The following is a 16795-nucleotide window of genomic DNA, read 5'->3' as shown; positions in this document are numbered from 1 at the left end:
GGTGCTAAGGACCGGATTTTCAGGAACCCTTGCTTGGAGAAGAAGACTAGAAGCTCTATAAATAGCTCCATACTTTCATTTGTAAGGGGATCGAATTCTGACTTATTAAACTCCCAGGGTTGTTGGGATTGAACTGAGTGTAATCACACCATTTGATCAATAATACAAACCCCCTTGTTTTTTACCAGAACAGACTCCAAGAGTAAGTTTTATAACTTACTCCAAATCTTAGCCTTTGATTTTAATTCCAATTAATGGCTAAGATTGATTGATAATAATTATTAAGGTGAGACTTATTTCTTTGTTGCATTGGAAAACAAGGATCATCAAAACATATCTCAAATAGAATAAATTAATTAAGCCATTAATTATCAAAACAATTATTCCCCACCCTTCTTTTTTTTTTATGCATAATAAATAGCATAATAGAAAGGATAAAAATACAAATGATTACCTTTGTGCCAACAGAAAAAGAAAACAAATGATTAATTGCAAAAAAATCATACTATAATTGGTTTTTTGACAAAAAAAATAATTGGTACTTTTTTTGTTGATATTTTTGCACCCTAAATAATTGGTACATTTTCTTATAAAAAATAAAAATAGTTCAACATAACAGCTGCAAAGGAACACGTGAATAAAACACATAACATTAATATACAAAAAAAAAAAATTAATTAATAACCAATCATCATAACTATAGTCCAACCATCATGATCATAAACGTGTGATTGAACAAACATAAAAGTAGGTGTATGTATTAAAAAAAAAAAGTAAAAAAAAAAATAGGTGTATGAGCAAAGAGAAGAAAAGAGCATACATGAAATAAATGGAGTATTGTCAACAAAAAAAGAAAGAAATGTTGTACTTACGGTATCCAAAAATAATGGTTTATTCTTTAAAAAAAATGGTGTAATTACAATTAATTGCTAGAGTTAATATATTCTATTTAGAGTATGTTTTGATAATCTTGATTTTCATGTGCAGCAAAAGAATAAGTCTTACCTTAACTATTATTATCAATTAATCTTAGCCATTAATTGAAATTAAAATCAAAGGTCAAGATTTGGAGTAAGTTATAAAATTTACTCTTGGAGTCGATATAACCCTCCTCTTTTTATTAATAAAAAATTTAGTATTTGTCCTAATTATTCCGTTATCATTTTCCTTTTTTTATTACATCTCAAATACTAGTTATTAGTTATCGGTTATGACTTGAAACATTGAAAAATTTGGACCCCTTATCTTTGAACCATGTCCATCATCCACAACCTTAAACCCGCCACCTTACTCTCCCCTTCCTCTTCTTCCCGCCACACTTCCTCATTCCCATCATTACCACCATCATCATCATCTTTCAAACCACTCATCTCTTGCTCCAATTCTTCATTCCTTTCCCGAAGACTCTTCCTTCCTTCCGTTTCCGGCATCTGGGACGCCTTAACCGGAGGAGGCAGCAATAACAACAACAACACCAATGAAGCAATTCTCGCTATTCGACGCGGAATGTCTCTCTTCAGACAGGTACGTACACAACATCTTTTCTTTTTGTTCTTTAATGGTGCGTGCACTTCTAACTAACTAACTAACTAATAATTGTTTAGGGTGATGTTTTGGGGTCTGTTACAGAATTCGACAGAGCAATTGAGTTGGATCCTCGTCAAAAGGCATGTAGGTTTATTCATTTTTTATTACTCTCTTCTAACTAACTATATCAATTGAGTTTGTTTGAGAGAATATTGAAATTTGGTTATGGTTGTTGTCATTGTTACCAGATCTTTGGCAAAGGGGCCTCTCACTTTACTACCTTGATAGGTACTCACACTTTTACTCTATGTTTGGTCTAAATTCTATAGTCATTTTCAAAATTAGGTTATGTAAAAGTATTCGTGTGTGTGGTGTCCGACACATGTCTCATATCAATACCCAACTTTTTGATAAGCAATTAGCAATGTGAATGTCTCTTCACAAACTTGTTAGCGTATCTTGCCATATCACTTCTTGATATCTTTAAAATATACTGTATCCCTATATTTGTGTTGTATCGTATATGTATCGTACTATGTATCCAGGCTTCTTAGAAATTAGGTATTTGCGAACTCAATTAAAATGGGCCTCATCTGAATATATTATTATAACAAAAGGAGATTGAATTAAAACTTTTTCCAAATGAATATTTTTATAACTAATTTTGCCATAGATTTGAAGAAGGAGCTGAGCAGTTTCGGATAGATGTTGCTCAAAATCCAAATGATACAGAAGAGTCCATATGGTGCTATCTATGTGAAGCTCAACTATATGGAGTGGATGAAGCAAGGAAGCGATATCTTGAGGCATGTTATGGATTCTATTACTAGGAAGTTGTCATTAGAAAAACAACATGACAATATTCAACTAATTGTTCATTTTCTGGATGAATTTAGGTTGGCAGAGATCCAAGGCCAGTCATGAGGGAAACATATAACATGTTTAAAGATGGTGGAGATCCTGAAAAGGTGTGCTCAATATTAATGCTGCTATTTATGTTAGATTTTTTTTCCATATGCCTTTAAGAAATGCAATCTTGTTAGAATAGGCGCCCCAATTCAAAAGAATACAGGTACAAAAATGCAAACAGAGAAAAACATGTTTGGTAATGAAACTCAGCCAATAGTGTCTGCGTCTCCGACTGCAGTGCGGCTGCAGTTCCTTTACAATTATGAGCCATACTAAACATATCTGACACAATCAATTGATTTTACCTGTTTAGCTTGTAGCTGCATTCTCCAATAGCAGAGAAAGCGATTATTTTTATGCTTCACTATATGCCGGGCTTTATTACGAATCTCAGGTATTTTTGCAACTTTCAAGAGTTTTCCTTTCTTACTACCTATACTAGTTACTCCGATCTTAAACATCTTAAAAGATTCTATATACAGCATATTAGATATATGATGATGTAAGAGTAGTTAATACTACACTTTATTGTTAGTTTTTGGAATTGATAATTAAGCCTAGTCGTAAAGTTGAAGAAAGTGGACTAAACTGAGATTTTGTAAATTTTCTTACATTTTTTACTATGTCAGAAGGCTCGTGCTTTTCTGATTTTTATTTGGTTTGAAAATGACTTGTGAATTTGTGAATGCTTGTGTAGAAAGAAAATGATGCAGCTAAAGTTCATATAGTTGCTGCTTGCAAATCTTCTTATGGGCAAAGGTTTGATTTTTAATATGTCCATATTTCTTAGCTAGAAAAAAAATGCAACTTGGAAACATGAAACATGCATTCTTTTATGCAGATCTGATGATTATATGGCTTCTCTTTCCAAGGTTCACTGTCTCTGTCGAAATTGGAACCTCAGCTGAAATATTTTGTACATGTCTGTGTAGCAAGATGAAACTCATTTATAAGCTGTTCTATACACTACGGTCTATAGAGATGGTTAATAGAATTTATCACATTCCTTCATAATTTCACTTGATTTTGTGGTCTAAATGGATATTAGTTCGTTAAAGTAATGATATATTATCATTTAGACGAGTACACTACCATAGGGTTTTGCATTTATTAGTCTTTCAGATAATGTTTATGTTTACATTTACATCAATATTGAGTTTTGACTCAATGTAAAAAATGTAGCTTTCCACCACATACCTGATCTACCTGAAAATGCAGCCTTCCACATATCATATCTGGTCTACCTGTGATGCACTGTTTTCAGCTTATTTTTATAAATTTCCGTAGATAGCTTATAAAAACAAATTTTCAGAACTAGTGTAAGTTTATGCGATTCTTCAGTTTTAGAAATAACTTCAGAATATTAGCTTTGAGAAAACTAGTATTTTATTCTCAAACAATGTTTACTAGAGACACAAGAAGGATGCTAGTTAACATGTCTGGGTTTAATGAGACTAAGGAGTTAGGAAGATATCTTGGTATACCGCTCACGGGAAAAGCACCTAGTCGAAAAGATTTTCAATATTTGATTGATCAAGTTAGTAAGAAGTTGGATTTTTGGAAGGATAATCATCTTTCATTTGTGGGAAGGGTTACTTTGGCCAAATCCGTGATTGAAGCTATTTCAATTTATCCTATGATGACGTGTTTTATACCTAAGGAGTAAGGACTGTTTAAATGAAATTTAAGAGGGGCAGAGAGCCTTCATTTAGGGTGATAGTGAGACAAGAAAACATTTTCATACAGTTGATTGGGACAAGGCATCTCAGCCAAACAAGTTAGGGGGGGTTGGGAATTAGAAGATTGGAGGAAATGAATCAAGTTTGCTTGTTAAAACTGGTCTGGAACTTAAAGAATGGCGGGGAGGCGCTATGGTGTGGTGTTTTGAAAGGAAAATATGATCGTAGTAATCCCATGCATGATGAGGTTGTGGACCTGTGGCTAAGGTGAATGATTCAAGCCTTTGGAAACCCATGGTGCAGCTGTGACTAGTAATGGAACTGGCGCAACAAAATTTTGCATGAAGATTTTGTCATGCCACAGAGTCCGTGGCCTCTAAAGTTAGCTTGGGAATGTGGATATCATAATGGAGAGCTTCATGTTGACTCTTTTGCGGTGGCCTCTAATTTAGTGGCCAAGCAGGGAGGTGCAGCAACTGGCTGGAGTATTGTCCAAAACAATTTGGAGGTTCTCGAACGAGGAAGGTTTTAGAGTGGCATTACCTTTGCATCAACTCAATGTGTGTATGTGGAGTCTCTTGATGCTTCGATTATTTGTTGAAAACAATATTTCGTAAAAAATGCAGTGGTTTTAGAGGATTTGGAGTGGAGGAAAAAAAGTTGTTGATAGTATTGTTTATGTCTAAAGGTCCATGCATATATATATAGAGTGAGAGTTCGCAAATTAAAATGCGAACATTTGGGGAGAGTTCGTATTTTATCTTGCAAACTGTGTTTTATTCAAAAAAAAATTATGGGGATGAGAGAAGGGTGACAGTGACAAAACGATCACATTTTTACACCGCTCGTACCTTAAGTAGCAAACGATATGTTTTTAAAAATGCTCAGGACGCACGAGTACTTATTGGGGGCGCGAAAAGAAGTACCCAAAAAAATTTAATTAGTGGCCCAACACAATTTTTTTTTGAGAAAGTGGCCCAGCACAATCTTGGTAATTGGAAAAGAGCATTACTTTTGCCACCCTATCGGTTACTCGCGCGCCCTATGCATTTCCTATTTTACCCTTCTGCTATTTAAGTTGCGGATGTTTTAAAAATCCTGGCATGGTGTTGTTTTCTAGGTATGACTAGGCGTTCATAATTGATTTGGGCTGACAACGTCGATTTCTGAAGACGTCTCAGCTAGCGGTAGAGTGTTGATGATGATGGTGAGCCTGACGATTCTGGCCTTTGTGTATGAGGGGGAAGGGTACCTGCAGTCATGTTAGCACTCCGACGCTCAAGTCAGTATATGAAAGATGTTTTAAGAGTGTAAATGGAGGCGCTGAAGGTCATACCTAGAGATTGATGTATGAGCATATATATGGGAGAATATTAAGGTTTACAGTACCGTCCCCGTGGGGTCCCCCCATGTGGAGTGGATCAACCACTGATAACACCTGTATTGTCCTTTCATACGTGCACTTGAGGATGGTTTAGGCTCTTCATCTTTAGTCCGTGCCCATTTGTGTATTCGCCGTGGTCGTTTGCTACATGCTTGTTTTTATCTCACTTTGATGGGCCTTTAGTATGTTGGGCTTTAGCCGATCCAGAACAATTCCGTCATTGGTTATTACTGTCCGGTCTGTAGTGCTAAATGCATATAGATTCCACTTTCACCTATCGAGTGAAAAATAAGTTGTTTGTCAGTAGCACATGTCAGGATTTTACACCTCTATTTTTACGATGTTTTTTCACATCAATTCGTTTTTGTCTTAAATCTTTACTTTTTTTTAAAAAAAAAAATGAAATCTTTACAAGTTTAAAAGAAAGCAGCAAGCAACAACAGACCAAATTAAGCAGCTAATTAGCTTATGTTTCTAGTAAGCGACATTATTTTCTATTTATTGTAATTTTGACTTGACTTCTTATGATGAAAAATAGAATCAATAGCACCCAAATAAGCCAAGATGCCGATTCCGAGGGTATTAAGTTGAATGTATTAATACTAAGGAATATCAATCATATGACACTTTGGCATATTCTAGTGACAACTATCAAAACTTGGATATTCTCTTCTAAACTAAAAGCATATGCCATGTGATGTGCATATTAAAGGGATCATATAGGATCTGGATCCACTGTTGTAGCAGTTGTATGCAATTATACGCACTAGTCGATTTCGGTTATTGATTTGTAATCCAGCTGTTTAAATTTATGCGGTATGAATTTTTATAGTTTATTACAATATTTAATCTCGTTCCTTTATGTTTGATCGAATGACCAACATGCGTTAAATTCAAATCCACTCATAGTTTTTTTTTTTTTTTTTTTTACTTATTTTGAATTCTATAAAAAGTTAACATCCAAACTCACATAAACTAAGTGCTAAAACATAAAAAATTATAAGATTAAAGTTTATATCAACTGATCAACCTATCAAATATCATTGCAATCTTTTACCTAAATACGAGGAGATAGTCATTTTCTTATCAATTTAACATAATTTTTGGTCTTTGCTCACAGTACAATTTTTTTTTCTTCTTTCAACGGTAGCTTTTGCACCTTGTACCTAAAATATTCTTATATTCCAATCATTTAAAATATTTATTACTCATATCTCTACTTAGTATTTTATTTTTGTAATAAATGTTGTGATGTAGGAGTATGTATACATGGAAACTGAAAAATCCAAATTCCAAAGTCTCTAACAACTATAAAAACCACCACGCTTCTCTCATCTCATGCTACTATTTTCATTTTCGATTCCACTGCAGAATTACCTATCTCTGAAATTGATCGTTAATTCCGATCGATGTCAACTGATCCGTTGCTTCAACCGTCCGATACAGTGTCATCGTCGCGGCAATGCGGCGGCGAACTGGCGAGGATTTTCGACGAATTGCCGAAAGCAAGTATAGTTTCCGTTTCGCGACCAGAAACCGCTGAAATAATTCCAATTCTACTTTCTTATACCATTGAATTGCAGTATAAACAGGCACGATAACTTTTTCTTCTTTCTCATGAAAATTATTTGGTGAATTTGAGCGGGAAAATTGAACCGATTGCTATGGTTTAGTTTTGCGGAGTATTTGTTTGAAACCGAGTTTCAGGGAATTATTGTTCAGATTCTGTTTTCTCTGCCACCTTATGCCTAGAAATGGAAATGAATATTATTAATATTGGTTATTTTTCCTATTCAAATAGATATTATTTTAGTACAATTAATTAATTATTGTTTTTTATTTACTAAATTATTTAGTTATTGTTAGTTTAGTTCTATGAAATGGTGGAGATTTTTTAGGAGTATTATTATTAATTAATTAATTATTAATATAGATATTAATCAGTGTGTGTTTACACAATCATTTGAGGGACCATTTAAAGAGCAAAAAAAATCATTTGAGGATAGAACTCGGATTCTGGGGTAAGAGAATCCATAGTTCGACAATAATTGTTCCCACCAAGAATCGAACTAGGATTCTTCCGAATGATTTGTCCTGGGAGGAGCTCATTAATCATCTGAGGCCAATGTCTTGGTTATTTGAGGGACCATTTGATTGATCATTTTATCTTATGAATATTAAATAATACTTTAATTTATGATTTAATTATATCCTTTTGTTTTGGCTTAATAGAGTGTAGCCTTTTGATGTTTGAATTATGATATTAAGCTGTGCAAGCAATTTCTATCTGACTAATGTTAAGGTACTGATTTTCATTTGTATTTCACAGTTCAAATGGCGTCTAAGGAAGAAAGCATCACAAGTTCTCTATTTACAGTTTGCTTTGCGGAAACGTGCAATAATTGAAGAATTTCATGACAAGCAAGGACAGGTTTGCAATTTTCATTTTGCAGCAACGTTTCTTTTAATTAATTGGGATCGCACCTATGAAGCATTCACACGGACATTGACATGATCTTGACACTGATAAACCAATACCGATAATAGTTTTAAAAAAAATAATTAATTGAATGTAATCACATCTGTCAATGTCGGACACCGGAGACACATTCTATCAGAAGTGTCGTTGCTACATGATGCCACATATCTATATAGGTTTTATGACTAGATAACTTTTCATGTTACTTTGTTCTTGTTAAGTGAAATACATGTTATTAATAGCTTTAGTTTCCTTCATTATGTTTGATATGATTCGGTCTAAATTCTTATTTATAACTTTCTAATAAAGGTTAAAGAATGGCTTCATAGCTTAGGAATAGTAGATCAAACAGTAATGGTGCAAGATGATGAAGAACCTGATGAGGGATCTGTACCTACACATCAGGAAGACAGTGTCAGTAACAGGTATATTAGGACAGGAACTTAATGACTTGCATGAAAATAACTTCTTAGTTGTTGGACAAAATCTTTCATTGAAGAATTTAGGCAAAGCAGGGGAAAAAGGGGTTGAATTCAGACTGCATTGAATATTACTAGCCTTTCCAACATTTTTTAGATTACATAGTTTATGTAATTTATTTTAATAAAAAGTGTAGTCATTTATATATATCTAGCAGTAAGTTATACAAAATAAAGCCCTTGAAAATTTTGTAGCTTTAGTCCTTTAGGTCTTATTTCTCAAAAAGGGCTTGTAAAGAAATGTACTTATAAAGTTTGGTTTTTGTACAGATATGTCCCATCTGTTGCTGCTCTATCGATAATCCGTCCATCGCTAGGAGGTCAGCAGTCTGTTGCAGATAGAGCCAAAGTTGCAATGCAAAATTATGTAGATCTTTTTTTAGGAAACCTAGAGATTGTGAATTCTCGAGAGGTAACAAGTGACGCTTTGCAGTTGATAGTTGTATGATTTGTTTAGATACACAGATTCGTTATACAATTCTCCATTACTGTGTATGTAATGTATCTTCACTAATTTAAGGCTTGGGATTATAGGTCTGCAAGTTTTTGGAGGTCTCCAGGCTATCGTTTCTACAAGAGTATGGTCCAAAACTGAGAGAAGGATATGTAACGGTGAAACATTTGTCAAATGTGTTACTGGATTCAGATGTAACATGCTTTCCATGTCATTGGTTTCACTTTTGTGAGAACAATTGGAAGAAGGTTTGGTTTTGGAGTTTTCTGTTTCTTTTATTTTGGTGCTAATTGGTAGTTTAGTTTGTTTGGCTGACTATTATTCCAAAGTTAAATGCAGGTGTAAATCTGAACTGAATTAATCTGACCAGCTAGGCCTTTGGATTCATATGCTTTCTTTTTTTAACATTAGCTTCAAAAATTTAACATGCCCAATACTTTCTCAGTGATCTTTAGATATAAAACTTTGCTGACTTCATCTTTGAAGTACTTACTAAGTTATTTTATGTTTACCTGTCTTAGTGGAATAGAAATTAACATTTTTCTGTGACATAAAGTTGATTCATACCTTTGTTATGAACATTTGCAGTCACATCTTCCATGTAACTAAGTTTCAAGGCTGAATGCTCCAATAGCAGGCATGCAATGGTAGATTGTATTAAGTTTCAAAAATATAATTAGTTGACATTACATAATTTATCTCTAGGATTAATATTTTCATAAAAACCTGATACTATCACAATGATACGCGTTCTCGCTTTGCGGCATAGGAAAAAAAAGAAAACGTTAACATATCATTTTCCATATCAGAAACATAAGCTGTATGTGTAAGATGGAGAAAAGTAAGGGATGTGATCAACAGAAATATTGAATATTAATGTGATCATATTGTGGTTACATATTTTTATAGTAATCTTCTGGATTTCATTGGCTATAAATGTCCAATTACTGGTTAGCAATATTAGAATTACTGTCAATATCTATCAATGTTGGTTAACATTAATTGATTGTACTTGTCATCAACCCACAATCCTCAAAGCTTAAGCTATTAAGTGAAGACATGTGATAGCGTAGATGATTTAATATTATTGTATCTCTAACAGCAATTTTTATAAGATAATATGATGATGATAAAAGTAGGAATTGAGAACAAATTTAAACATACAATTTCTCTGGAGAAATTCCACTTTATAGTTATGTATGTTTTGCAACTCTCTTTTCTTCATTTGATCTTTTATTTAGATTACATTTTCTGCTCACAGGTATGGGCAGTTTTGAAGCCTGGGTTTTTGGCCTTGCTGGAGGATCCCTTCAACAACAAGCCACTGGATATAATTATGTTTGATATCCTTCCATCCTCAACTAGCAAGGGAGAGACCAAAATCTATTTAGCTGAACCTGTAAAGGAACGCAATCCCTTGCGTTACACATTTAAGGTGATCAGATTTTATCTCTAAGGGAACCTTTTTAAACTTGAAGACTAGAAATAGTTAAGTCTCTTATGGACTGTGTCTATTGTCTGTTGTCTCAATCAGTCAAAGCAACTAGATTGACCTATTTTTCTTGACGGAAACTAGATTGACCTGACATAACTTTTTTGAACGGAACCTAGATTGTCCGGACAATGACATAACTTTACAAAAGTATGATGATATAACTTTTTCTTCTTGTTATCTCATACATTTATCACTGAGATTTGGTTCTGATTGTTTGTTGTTAGAAATCTGAATTGAATATTTTAGGTTCAACATAAATTTAAAATACACTTCAATGTTCGGACAATAAAATGAATTTAGTTATGGCATGTTCAAGATGATGATGACCTCCAAGTTATTTAAAATTTCAGTTATTGTTCTACTTTAACTAGTAAGATAATATTAGAGCTTAAAGAGGATCAAAGACATGTCTTTTGATACATAAAATGTTCCCAACTATCATTTTCCTTTACTCATTAACCATTAAAAATCATGGTCATCATACTTTAGTACAGAACATTTTTCTTGCCTAATGGTTTCAGAGATGAGTTTAGTCTATATATATTGGACAAAAGGAAATTAATGATAACAAAATAATTTTTTGAAATTAATAGGTTACTGGCGGAAACAGGAGCATATGCTTGAGAACTATCAGTAGTGCTAAAGTTAAAACTTGGGTTACTGCAATTAATGAAGCTGGTCTAAGACCTACGGAGGGGTGGTGTTCTCCTCATCGGTTTGGTTCATTTGCTCCTGTAAGAGGTTTGACTGTAGATGAAAGCCAAGCCCAATGGTATGTAGATGGACAAGCCGCATTTGAAGCAATTGCTTCTTCAATTCAGGATGCAAAATCAGAGGTATACGTTTTCCATTGCTAAATTAACAATAGTCATATTTAAGTTGTTTTGTTGTCCCAATTCAATTCTCAATGATAAGAATACGGAAACTCGCTGCAGATCTTCATAACAGGTTGGTGGCTGTGTCCAGAGCTATACATGAGGCGGCCTTTTGATAGTTTTCCTACCTTTAGGTTAGACTCATTACTGGAAGAAAAAGCTAAGCAAGGGGTTCAGGTATACATTATTCTCATCCATATAGTCAGTTCTGTTTGTGATCTTCATATTCAGCTGCTTTTATACTTTATAAGAATAAATTGCATGAAAGAGAATTATGCTTATCAGCTTATGCCATTTACTGATCGTACAGATCTACGTGCTTCTCTACAAGGAGGTTTCTATAGCTTTGAAAATCAACAGTTTGTACAGTATGAGAAGACTTCTCAAAATTCATGAGAATGTGAGGGTATTACGCTATCCCGAGCATTTTGCTTCTCGTGTGTATTTATGGTATGTACTATTTATGAATTGGCCTTTTTTAAAAAAATATTTATAAATGAAATATGAAAATTAACTTGGCATAAATTCAGATGGATCTTATGCATGAGTATATGATTAATGCCGGTTTGGTTTCTTACAGGTCACACCATGAAAAACTTGTAATTATTGATTACAAGGTTTGCTTTCTTGGAGGATTAGATTTATGCTTTGGACGATATGACACACCTGAGCATCAAGTGGGTGATTGTCCCTCTGTAATATGGCCTGGAAAGGACTATTACAATCCAAGGTGATCCTTTTTTGCCTATTTTTTATGATTTAAAAAAATTGCAAAACAACCCACTGCATACAAGTACAACTATTTGTTACAAAAGAAAAGGTCCACGCTCCTTAACAGTTAATTCTGTGTGGTCCCTTGTAACAATTTAGCTTTGTGTTCTATGTATTGCATCCATAAGAATGAGAAGCAGAATTTAATCTTAGATTTGGTTGATGAGTGAAGAAATCCATAAGAATAAGAATGAAAAGTCACACTGTTGTTGATGAGTAATGAAATCCATGATTTGGTTGGTGACTTGGTGCTTTTTTGCCTTTGTGTTTTTGGAGACATGATTTCTGGAATTTTTATTCATGCATAGAGAATCTGAACCAAATTCATGGGAAGACACCATGAGTGACGAATTGGATCGCCACAAATATCCCCGTATGCCATGGCATGATGTCCATTGTGCTCTGTGGGGACCTGCATGTCGTGACATTGCTCGGCACTTTGTTCAACGTTGGAATCATGCTAAGGTATATACCAAATGATGTGCATTTCGTCTTAAATGCTTCTTTTTTTTTGTCATCCTCGCTTACTTGGTGTAACATATCATAGAGAACTAAAGCTCCAAATGAACATGAGATTCCTCTACTTATGCCTCACCATCACATGGTCATCCCACATTACATGGGAAGAAGCAAAGAGATTGACATTGATGATAAGAAGGATGAAGATGACGAGAAAGAAATTGAAAGGCGGGATTCATTCTCCGCACAGTCTCCATTGCAAGATATACCACTACTTTTACCTCAAGAAGCTGACGGAGCAGTTACTTCGAGTGAAGATGATAGAAATTCCAGCGAAAGTTCTCCATTATTGTCCCAAAATCTGAACGGTGAAACTTTAGTTTCAGATGACCAGAAGAAAGGGCTTCAAGATGAAGCTGTTGCTTTTAACTTAGAGGATCAATGCATTGTTGATGCTGTAGATGATTGGTGGGAAACACCAGAAGGTACTAATGATGCCACTACTTCGGAATATGGACAAGTTGGTCCACGTACTTCCTGTCACTGTCAGGTTAGTTATGCCTCCTTGGTCTTGTATGCTTATTGTGAAAATTTTCAAATTTGTTCTTGAATGAATTTGTTCATCGTCCTCAACACATTCTACTGCGACTGGTAATAAAATATTACTCTTGTCCTTGGTAAAAAAAATAAAATATCGATGACATAAAGATCACATGTTCATACTAAGTTTACATTTTATTCTGTAACCCATCTTAGTAAGATTAACAGCTTAATTTTTTTCATTAGAAGTTAGGGGAAGAGATTTTTTAATGGTGTGAAGAATAAATTGTGTGGATGACATGTCATCATAATCAAGTTGAGAGAAAAGAAATTAACTTGTATCAAAATTTGCAACTCTAAATTTTAACAGAAACAATTGCTTTGAAGTGCAAGGGTTTACAAAAAGAAATTTGCAAAATCAAGCTCCTACCGCAGATTTTTAAAAGCATAATTTTAATGATTCTGTTTAGGCTGGAAATATTATTATATTTACTTGTAAAATACATTATTATAGTTACAGATGCTGCATCCTCAATAGCCCTAACAAAGGACCTAAAGCTGTTAACCATGTTTATGTAATGAGTCTGACACAAAATATTACTTAGTTTTTGATTGTCCTAATTTTTATCAGTATAATTTTACATAACATAATTATTTACTATCTTCTGCCATACATCTTGGATGGATGTAAACTCTACAGATAATCAGAAGTGTAAGCCAGTGGTCTGTTGGAACAAGTCAACCTGAAGAAAGTATTCACACTGCATATTGTTCTCTTATTGAAAAGGCGAAGCATTTTATTTACATAGAGGTAAATTAACTATGTGGAAGTAAACTCTCCTTGATCTTACCTCAATATGGATAAAAATCTCCTGCTTAGCATTGTAACAACATGAAACAATACTTTCATATGATCTCAACTTGATTTCTTATTCTGTATTATCTGATACTTAAGAAAGCATAGGAAAAACTTCATTTGTGCTTAGAAAATTTAAATGGCATATGATTGAATGCCATTTCTATTTTGAAAACAAATTTTCTGAGTATTATACAATAAGAATATATGGCATTTAAGGTAATTATGCGGCATGTATGTAAATGCTAGTCCGTCAGGTATTAATGTCCCAATCTTCACATTGGGTTGGTTGATATTTGACAGACAAGATCAAGAGCCAATTTTATGATGTAAAATCATCATCTCCGAGCATTGAATTTGGAGATCATTGTAATAATGATTTTTTGGTGAGGAGGAAAAATAATAAAATTTTGCAAGTTATTAGGAAAAGCCCAGGTCTCGCATAGAATAGAGATAAGGGCTGATTAGAGTTTATAAAGAGTGACACCCCTCACCTTACAAGTCGGTTTTGTAAAGATGAATTAGGCCCCATATGAAAATCTAATATAGTATTAGAGTCCATTGATTCAGGTCACCCACCATTTATATCCACACACCATGCCCAATAGTGTTGGGTTGGGTGTGAGGGAGAGTATTGGAAAAAATTCAAGTCCCACATAGAATAAAGATAAGGCCTAATTAGAGTTTGTGCTTAAATTATACAAGCATCCAAAGCATAATAGTATGGTATATCAATGAATTTCATACTTTCACTAATAATGAACTCATTTCTCCCTTCTTTTCCTTTTTCCTTTTGTTTTCCATTCAGAACCAATTTTTCATATCAGGTCTAGCAATGGATGACACGATACAAAACCGTGTTTTGGAAGCAATATACAGGCGTATTTTGCAAGCCCACAAAGAACAGGAAGATTTTAGGGTTATAATTGTGTTGCCCCTCTTGCCTGGATTCCAGGTAAAGGTTACTCGCCTTTTGTTTACAATATCATTCCTCTTTGCTGTTGGCTTGAGCTTTTAGGTTATGAACTATCATTCACCAACAGGGTGGTCTGGATGATGGTGGTGCTGCAACTGTGAGAGCCTTAACACATTGGCAGTATAGAACAATTTCTAGAGAAAAGCACTCCATATTACACAATCTGGAAGCTATACTTGGTCGTAAGACACATGATTATATTTCTTTTTATGGTCTAAGATCTCATGGTAGACTTTACCCAGATGGTCCTATGGCAACATGTCAGGTAATTATATTACCATCCTATTGTTACATCTTTTGATTTCGTTTTTAAATTTCAATTTAATATTTCCAACTCAGGACTATCAACTGATCTTGAAATTGCTATAGAAACTGTAATTTCAATCTACCAGAGCTAATACACAATGTTTAGCTTTTATAACGATTTTAACAGCACAAATGTTTTCCTTTGTTTGATGTATATTCCAATACTTGTACAGGTATATGTACACAGTAAGTTGATGATAATTGATGACCGTGTAGCTTTGATAGGATCGTCTAATATAAATGACCGGAGCTTGCTTGGATCAAGAGACTCTGAGGTACACTTGATATCTGCTTCTTGCCACTATAACCTATAACCTGTGTTCAGCTTACTCATACCCCGGCCCCAAGTTTAATTGGTAATAGTGGCTTGCTTATAGAATTATATTGCAGCAAAATTGAATTTCAGTTTTTTTTATTAGAGCCTGAATAACAGCATCGTTTATGTTTTCCCTAACATTATCATCTATTTCACATAATTCTATAACTGGCCTTTTTAATATGCAATGCCTTTGTTCAATTGGATATCCTAGTAGAGTCCAATTGTTTGGAAGAATAATGGTTTCAAACATCTTTAGCAGAAAACACTACCTAACAGTGTAACTAAAGTATAGTTAAGGTTTCTAGTATATTTTTTCTATGAAGGATTACCAGTATATTTCTGAATTTGAGAAGAAAATGACTATTTCTTACTTTCTGTCTACTAGATCGGAGTGGTTATAGAAGACAAAGAATATGTTGAATCACTGATGAACGGAAAGCCGTGGAAGGCTGGTAAATTTTCCCACAGTCTCCGATGTTCCCTATGGTCTGAGCATCTTGGTCTTCATACCGGCGAGGTTAGTCAAAATAATCAGATTTGAGTTTTCATATGCATATAGTATATAATAAAATTACTGATTTGAGTTTTCATATGCATATAGTATAATAAAATTACTGTTCATCTGTTTAGTTCCTGACAATATTATCATTCTCATAACAGATTAATAAAATTACTGATCCAGTTTCTGATTCAACTTACAAGGATTTGTGGTTAGCTACTGCAAAGGTTAGACTTTGTTAGATCTATACTCTAGTATATTGTCTCACTGGTTTGTGTATTTCTTCTTATATTTCTGTATGCGTTACAGGAAAATACTAGAATCTACCATGAAGTCTTTGCTTGCATTCCCAATGATCAAATACACTCAAGGTGCGCATTTATCCCAGTTTTCTTCTGTGTAATTTTGTCTCTTTTTAATTCCAGTCTATTAATTCTTATAATGCATTAATATGCAGAGCTGCACTTCGGCAAAGCATGGCACACTGGAAGGAAAAACTTGGCCAAACAATCATTGATTTAGGAATAGCCCCTGAGAAATTAATCTGTCATGAGAATGGAGAAAGAAAAGTAATAGAGCCAACAGATAGATTGAAGTGTATAAAGGGACATCTTGTTTCCTTTCCTTTGGATTTCATGCGCGAGGAAGATTTAAGACCAGCTGTTATTGAGAGTGAGTTTTATGTAGCTCCTCAAGTATATCATTAAGTATCAGGAGATGTGGATGTTATATAGAACTTGTCAAGATATAAAACTGAAAGAGAAAGTATATAGATATGAATTGGTTAT

At 34.0% G+C, this 16795-nt stretch overlaps 2 protein-coding genes across 3 annotated transcripts; both read left to right on the top strand.

The window, feature by feature from the left end:
• The first annotated feature begins 1192 nt into the window (after window positions 1-1192).
• On the top strand, window positions 1193-3737 carry LOC123896740. 2 transcript variants are annotated; one of them, XR_006804558.1, is made up of 9 exons: window positions 1193-1524; window positions 1605-1671; window positions 1776-1815; window positions 2201-2333; window positions 2424-2495; window positions 2750-2830; window positions 3134-3195; window positions 3278-3449; window positions 3614-3737. XR_006804558.1 is itself a non-coding variant. In XM_045947107.1 (8 exons), the coding sequence occupies exons 1-8, from the start codon at window positions 1255-1257 to the stop codon at window positions 3342-3344; spliced, it is 792 nt and encodes a 263-aa protein (XP_045803063.1). In that variant the 5' UTR covers window positions 1193-1254; the 3' UTR covers window positions 3345-3670. The 2 variants fall into 2 exon arrangements, 1 of the variants encoding a protein (XP_045803063.1); XM_045947107.1 differs by having other exon boundaries at window positions 3278-3670.
• A 2739-nt stretch (window positions 3738-6476) lies between these two features.
• LOC123896723 (phospholipase D zeta 1-like) lies at window positions 6477-16751 on the top strand. Its single transcript, XM_045947079.1, has 20 exons — window positions 6477-7091; window positions 7829-7930; window positions 8288-8403; window positions 8728-8869; window positions 8992-9159; window positions 10173-10346; window positions 11000-11242; window positions 11342-11458; window positions 11592-11731; window positions 11862-12011; window positions 12361-12517; window positions 12600-13061; window positions 13752-13862; window positions 14716-14862; window positions 14951-15148; window positions 15363-15464; window positions 15894-16025; window positions 16169-16234; window positions 16317-16378; window positions 16465-16751. The coding sequence occupies exons 1-20, from the start codon at window positions 6909-6911 to the stop codon at window positions 16712-16714; spliced, it is 3222 nt and encodes a 1073-aa protein (XP_045803035.1). The 5' UTR covers window positions 6477-6908; the 3' UTR covers window positions 16715-16751.
• Window positions 16752-16795: the final 44 nt, after the last annotated feature.

This window comes from Trifolium pratense, linkage group LG1 (assembly GCF_020283565.1).
Source record: "Trifolium pratense cultivar HEN17-A07 linkage group LG1, ARS_RC_1.1, whole genome shotgun sequence".
NCBI classification, from domain to species: Eukaryota; Viridiplantae; Streptophyta; class Magnoliopsida; order Fabales; family Fabaceae; genus Trifolium; species Trifolium pratense.
This window is presented reverse-complemented; position numbering and strand designations above follow the sequence as displayed.